General features: G+C 39.5%; 1 protein-coding gene across 1 annotated transcript; it reads right to left on the bottom strand.

The window, feature by feature from the left end:
• Positions 1 to 4302: 4302 nt before the first annotated feature.
• LOC121996585 (mitochondrial inner membrane protease ATP23-like) lies at positions 4303 to 7119 on the bottom strand. Its single transcript, XM_042550597.1, has 5 exons — positions 6920 to 7119; positions 6703 to 6833; positions 5544 to 5681; positions 5349 to 5432; positions 4303 to 4766 (listed from the first exon to the last, which is right to left on the bottom strand). Exons 1-5 carry the CDS (start codon positions 7062 to 7064, stop codon positions 4632 to 4634), a joined length of 633 nt encoding a protein of 210 aa, XP_042406531.1. The 5' UTR covers positions 7065 to 7119; the 3' UTR covers positions 4303 to 4631.
• Positions 7120 to 7477: the final 358 nt, after the last annotated feature.

Raw genomic sequence — 7477 nt, forward strand, 5'->3', positions numbered from 1 at the left:
CCCAAAAATGTAATTTGGGATTGGTGCGGTAGTTCAATAATGATTCTCTAGTGGAATGAATTATTATTGATAAAATTAAGTTGTGTGTTCGTGGCGAACACGGGATGCTTAATTTTATCGGGAGACCAAAACCAATTCCTCCTCTCGGTCCCTATCGTAGCCTCTTATTTATAGAGTTCTATACCCACCTATACCCACCTTCTATACCCACACAATAGGGGTCGGCCAAGCTAGCTTGGGAACAAGCTAGGGCCGGCCTAGGTATAAAATTGGGTGGCCGGCCCTAGCTTGAACCCAAGCTAGTGGGGGCCGGCCAAATTAAATTTAAAAGGGATTTTAATTTTAGTTTTTATTATGTGGAAGAATTAATTTATTAAAGAGAATTAAAATTAAAATATCTCTCTTGTAAAAGATCTACAAAAGATTAAAGAAAGAGATTAGATCTCTTTCCTTATTTGTAGATTGGAGAGTTATTTTATTTTCTCTTTAAAAATTATTCACATGTTGATAAAATTAAAATTATAGAAATTTCCTTTTATCAACCATGAAGAGATTTTAAAGAGAAATTTTATTTTTTAAAATTTCCGGAAACAAATTAGGAAGTTTTAATTGTTGATTAAAACTTGTCCAATTTGCTCTCCAATGATGTGGCCGGCCATTGAAGTTTAATTTGGAAAATTTGTTTTATTTTTCTAAATTAAATCATGTCAAGGAAATTGAGGAAATTTTATTGTAATTAAATTTCCTAATTTGCCTAGGCCAAGGAATATAAAAGAAGGGGTGAGGGTGCCTTCATGAGATACAACCTATATTATTTCTCTCCCTCTTTTCCTTGGTGTGGTCGGCCATCATCTCTTCTATTCTTCCTCTTTGTGGTGGCCGAAACTCTCTATTGCTTGGAGGTCTTGTGTAGGCCGGATACTACTTGGAGAAGAAGAAGAAGAAGAAGAGGAAGCTTGCATCTCTTAGAGCTTGGTTGGTGTTTTTCTTCTTCCTTGGTGGAGCTTTCTTGTTTTGGCCGAACCTAGCTAGGAGGAGAAGAAGGTGCTTGGTGGTTTCTCATCTCGGAAGATCGTTGCCCACACAACGTCCGAGGTTAGAAGAGGAATACGGTAGAAGATCAAGAGGTTTTTCTACAAGGTATAACTAGTAATTTTTCTTTCCGCATCATGCTAGTTATTTATGGAAATAATACCAAATACAAGAGGCTTACGTTCTAGTATTTCGAATATGTTTTTCGAAGTTGTGTTCTTTTGTTTTTTTTTTCCTTGTGATTTGATTGTTCTCTTTGGTTAACCTAAAGTTATTTTAGGAAATTAAATATTAGCTTTCTATTAAAGGTTTTGTCTAGTCGGTGGTGGTTGCTCCCATATCCAAGAAGGCCATGTGCCTCGCCACGTCAGTACTGGGAACCTTTTATGGAAATTAATATTTAATGGAATTAATAACTTAAGGAGACTTGGGTCGAACGTGTTAAGTTCCGCAGGAGATCCAAGTCAAAACCTAAAAGAACAAATAGATTAAGTTTTGGATCAAACGTGTTAAGTTCCGCAGGCGATCCAAAATTTAATTTAAAAGAACACATGGTAGCTAGGAAAAGGTTCAGACCTTTGTACAAAATTTTTGTACAGTGGAACCTCTAGGTTTTCCGAGTAGCAACCAACAGTTGCTAGGGTGGACTTGATGAGGATGTCATCTGTATAGACTTCAATGTTCCTCCCCATTTGCTTCCGGAAGAACTTGTCCATCATCCATTGATATGTGGCTCCTGCATTTCTCAATCTGAACGGCATGACTATATAACAGAAAGTGTCATCTGTCATAATAAAACTAACCTTTTCCTGATCTTCTAGAGCTAGAGGAATTTGATGGTATTCTTGATAAGTGTTTAGCATGCATATTCGCTCGCATCCCAAAGTAGAGTCAACCATCTGATCGATCTTTGGGAGAGGATAGCAATCCTTGGGGCTGGCCTTATTCAGGTCGCGGAAGTCGATGCAGACTTGCCATCTGTTATTAGGTTTGGATACCAGGACAACGTTGGAAAGCCAAGAATGGAATTATCCCTCCTAGACGTGTCCTGTTTCTAGGAGCTGATCCACCTCAGCTCAGATTTTATTCTGGTCAGCGGAGAAATCTCTTTTCCTTTGCTTGACTGACTTGGAATCATGCATAAGGTGGAGCTTGTGTTCTGCCACCGCGGGGGTGACTCGTATCAACTCCTTAGGGGACCAGGCGAAGATGTCTTGATTCCGTACCAGGCAGTCCGCTAGGTCCTTCTTAATCTTGAGTGGCAGTTCGACTGCTAGTTTTGTAATGATTTTAGGTCTATCAGGGTGTAATTGTACTTCCTCTTGTTGGACCAGTTCCTCTGTCAGGGGCAAGGGTTCCTCTTGGATGGCGTGCCCCCCTCCGTCTTAGATTTTCTGAGTCTTGCGGCTTTAGTTTTCACTATATCCACATAACATCGTCATGCAACCAATTGCTCCCCTCTTACTTCATAGACCTAGTCTTCTATTGAGAATTTTATTTTTTGGTGAAAAGTGGAGATGGCAGCCCAGAATTCATGCAGGACGGGTTTCCATTGTATGGCATTGTAGGAGGATGGAGAGTCCACAACTATGAAGACCGCCCTCCTGGTCCTCATCAGAGGTTCGATGCCTAAGGAAATGTCTAACTTAATTTGGCCAATTGGCCACACCTTATTCACTATGAACTCCTACAGGGCAGTGGCCATGGGTTGAAGCTCATTCCAGTCGAGTTGCATTCTGTCAAAGGCACTTTTGAACAATATATTAACAGAGCTTCCGGTATCAACGAAAACTATAGCCATGGTTGTTGGCGATGTTTGTTTTAATGATGAGCGCATCTTCATGAGGGAGCTGAACTCCCTTTAAATCTTGGGGCCCAAAACTGATTGGGGCCCCACTGCTCGCTCCGGGATACAACTTACTTCATGGATCTACAATCGACATCCATGAGCCTTTCTAGCCCTGGTGGAATCCCCATCAATAGGGCCTCCTAAAATCATGCCAACCTCACGTATTATGACATTTCCTCGGTTCTCTTCCTCTCGGTTCTCCATCAACTCCTTCCCTTTACTTGCTAGCTGCTCATCCTGACTCTCCTCTCTAGGAGGCCAGAGGGCCAATCGATTAGTGGTGCCAGGGTTATTGCCATGTTGCCTCAATAGTTGAGGAGTGATTTCGGGCGAGGGCAAGCCCAATTCAGCAACTTGACGAGTATCCCAGGCGTACTGAATGCAATTCCCCATGTTGTGGGTGTGAGATCTGTGGTAAGTGCAGTACCGGTCCTTCCATGGGGCTGGTTTGTTGACCATGGCCTGAATGGCTTCGACCTGCTGCCCCGTTCTTACTTCTCGATTGGGCGGAAAATTCAACCAGAGGTTGTTAGGCCGAACAGGAAGCGGCAGTTGCCTCCTTTCTACTCGATTGGTTGGGGTGGGAGTCTTTACTTCTTTCTTCTGGGCGGCCTGAGCTTCCTCCACTTTAATGCATTTGGTCGCTTTTCCTAAAAGATCATTGAAGTCCTTCGCAAACTTCCGAATAAGGGTTCGGAAGAAATCTCCCTCGAGTAGGCCTTGAGAGAAGGAGCTCATTAATATTTCAAAGGTGACGAATGAGACGTCAAGTGTCACCTGATTGAAACGTTTGATATATGCCCTCATGGATTCTGTGGCTTCTTGTTTTAGAGCAAATAGACTATGATTAGTCTTCTGGTATCTCTTGCTACTAATAAAATGATATAGGAAAGCAATTTTAAATTCTCTGAAATAGGTAATAGATCCAACTGGCAATCTATTAAACCATATTTGTGTCGAGCCCAAAAAAGTACTCAGAAATACGTGATATTTTATGGTGTTGCTGTACTGATGCAACAGGACGGCATTCTGGAATTTCTAGATGTGATCCTCCAGGTCATTGTTACCCTCGTATTCTCTAATAGACAAGGGTTTGTACCCTCGTATTCTCTAATAGACGAGGATTCCGACCGCAATCCGAAGTGCAAATTGTCGAAGGGACCAGAAATTATGGACCAAAGGATCTGAACTCGTCCCTTTGCACCGTGAAGACTTGTATTTAAAGAGACGAACTTCAGCCGCCCTATGGCTAGTCACTCCTGTGTCATTTGGTCCATAGCACCAAACTCTGTGGAGCTTCTTAATAATCATCCCTTATACATCCTTTCCAAAATATGAAGAGAACTCTTCAATTTATGTTAAGAAGAAAAAAAAAAAAAAAAGGAAAAACACACAGATACAATACACCATACTAGTATCGATTTGTCGAAAGAAAATTTTACCCATAGCTGCTAAGATTACAATAGGGTTGAATAACAATTTGTAATTGGCATCCCAATATTGTAAAAGCAAAGAGTTTCCTAATATTATTACCCAACTCAAAATGCCATGATACACACAAGTGCACGTTGTTGGCAAAAAAAAGATAGTCGTTAAGAAACAAACTAATGATAAATTAGTAGTTTCGACTGTATCAAAAGTATTTCTTTGTCGAGAGATCACCCTGAATGATCAACACGATGTTACTGACTCCAGAATGAATAAGCAGTCAGCAACGGTTATTTCAGGAGGTTTGAGGTTTAAAATGAATCTATGGAGCTCTCTCAAAAGGGTATGTATCGTTGTAGCATATATCCCAAACAGCCTCGATGGCATCCTTAGCAGCTGCTCCTGAGCAATTTGGATTAAGTTGAAGTGACTTTAACGCCCGCCTCTTCACGCATTCCTTTTAGCACACCAAAGTAAATGGTACAAAAAACAAATTTAGAAAAAACTAATAATAATAGTCGTCAATTGAAAAACTAAACTACAAAGACTCGACGAGGATATAGCATCAGTCTCCAAACATGACAATGAGCTAAGCTAAATCAGTTCTGATCATCTAGCAATTGGACACTGAAAATAAATATGCTAATTCCCACTTTCTTATTTGGAGACATTATAGTTTTTTCCTTTGTTTCTTGAGTTTTAACAGGTTGATTTCTTGATTCCCATTAGAAAGGAGGACTCAATGAATATAAAGCAAGATGAGATAAATATAAGGCAAATTTTCCATGAAGATACTTTCTCAACATTTTTTAGGAGTCAATATATGAGTTTCTACTTCATATTTTACTTCTCTCCTATGAGATCACCAACTGAAGCCCTCAACCTCATGAGATTGTTGATTAAGGAATACATATCCATCATGTGCAATTCAGCATTTGTTGAGACATAGGGTCCCATGAAATCATCAACTGAGGCATACAGATCTATCACATGAGTAAATTTGCTCTGACTATCTAATAATTTGAGTAAGGAAACTCACTTGTTCATGCCCTCGTAGTTTAGTGTATCCACGTAGCAATTCACGTTTGTAGTGGCAATCACCACTCAAATGATTTGCACGAATCTGAATGAATAAGAAACTTACTTATCAGTTAAATCTGTGGCAAAACACTAAACTGGATGGAAACTACTAACTGAAACTATAAACTTTTATGAGATTAACGATTTACTTCACCTCGGAGCAAGCATGATGAGCACAATTTGACCAGGTGATGTTTTTTGCACGGCAATCATCATAAGCATGGATCAATTCATGAATAAGTACTTGATTTATTTCATCTTGGAAAGTCATGTGATTGCAACAAACACTTATCTAAATTGAAGAAAAAAGAAAAAATAAGTTAATAATGTGTACAATTATAGAAGCCAGAATTTTCAAGCAACTGCATGTACAATAATACCATATTTTGATTGTAAGATCAGTAACAGTTAGAAATATGAACTGTGACCCCCAGTAGCAAGATCCACAAAGGAAGTTTGTGTTTCTGAAATTCTTATTATTTTACATCTGTGACTCTATACCATTCTGATGAGTTGGCTTGCTATTTCAATCTTTTTCTGGATTTTCTTTTATGGTCCTTGGTCTGAACTGTTCAGTGCTTCTGATTTTGTTTTTTCTGTAATATATTGGAACTTAAGGTGTTCACTATTAGTTGTGCATAATAAGTGAAGAACATGAATTCAGCAACAAAGCATACTGTCAAATGTCATTCATGATTAACCATCAGCATCATCAGAAAGCTGATAAATGTTGTCTACCAGTAATGTGACATAAATTTTGCATTCAAAACAACACTAGCAACCATGCCAAAAACAAGTTATGCCCAGATGCCTTACAATCAACTTTCCAACAGTAACAATGGTAGATTAGAGTGATGACAAACATGCACATTCATATTAACAAGCTTCACCATGCAAATGCATAACCACCTCTTCACATACCCCTCATCCTAGGTTGGTAGTCCTATAAACAATTGCCTAATACAACAACAACAATAATCAAATTTTATCCCTAAACCCTAAACAATCTTTCTATGTCATTGGACTCTATCCCTACTATATATTCATCTATATTTAAATAAATTTTATCTTCTTGCTAACCAAGTCTATCTAAACAATCACCTAATCTCAAAAAAAAAAAAAAAAAAAGAAGTTAATCATCCAGCATTTCTTCCTATAAAATGCCCATTTTATTTTGTGTGCAGGAATTAAATGCTAAAAGGGCTTGATGATTTGCAATCAACAAAGGTATATCTCCAGCAAAGGCCAAAAAGCGGCACAGTAAAAAAATTAAAAGGGAGCTACATTTTCAGTAGTAGGAGGAGGAGACAAACCCCTTTGCCACGAACGTAGCCGCCGGCGTAGGACAAACCTTCGCTATTGCAATTCAATGGCATGAGGAGCTGCACCCAGACGGGGCAACCCGCCTTCAGCATGTGCTCCCTCAAGAACCTCACTTTGGGATCTGATCAAACCGAAAGCATCACGAGAAATCAGTCGCCAGGAATTTCGTTGGAGGAAAAAAAAGGAGGTAGGGTTCTTTCTTCGCACGGTCGAGGCTTTTGTTGATCCGGTCGACGCATTCCCTGAAGGGCATGCCACTGCCGCGTATTGACGTCTCGACGCCGGTCCCGGCGTCCGGGATGGGCGCGCCGGCAGCCGTTCCGGACCCTGGATCGGGAGCGGCCTCCGCCATTAAGCCAGAGAGGTTTTTTTTTTCATCGCTGCTAGTCTCTAATTAATTATTAATTCTACAGATGTTAATGGGCGAGCTCCAATCCATATATGTTTGCCTACGGTCCGGCCCATCACAAGATATTAATGGGCAAGGGGGTTTTTTTTACTCGTGATAAACCCAATAATTTAACCTCCCGAACAAACTTGCTATAAAGCTCATAGTTGTCCGAACAAATTTATTGTTAATTTTCGATTGACATGTTGGAAAAAAATTTCTCTCATCCCTTAGTTACTTAACAGTCAATTATAACTGACCTATGATATACTTCCATTCACATAATTTAGAGATAGACTATAAAAATATGTTTGGTTCAAATTATCATATATAACTTTAGTTATGTGATTACTGGATAATCACATAACCAACGTCTT

This window comes from Zingiber officinale, chromosome 6A, assembly GCF_018446385.1.
Source record: "Zingiber officinale cultivar Zhangliang chromosome 6A, Zo_v1.1, whole genome shotgun sequence".
Lineage (NCBI taxonomy): Eukaryota > Viridiplantae > Streptophyta > Magnoliopsida > Zingiberales > Zingiberaceae > Zingiber > Zingiber officinale.

Bases quoted from the DNA above. Each gene is read 5' to 3' on its own strand.
- LOC121996585 (XM_042550597.1), bottom strand. From the start codon at position 7,064: ATGGCGGAGGCCGCTCCCGATCCAGGGTCCGGAACGGCTGCCGGCGCG. The intron at 5,682-6,702 runs GTTTGTCTCCTC...TCTTCAATTTAG, and splicing joins GCTACGTTCGTGGCAAAGGG to ATAAGTGTTTGTTGCAATCA. The intron at 5,433-5,543 runs GTGAAGTAAATC...TTATTCATTCAG, and splicing joins CTCATCATGCTTGCTCCGAG to ATTCGTGCAAATCATTTGAG.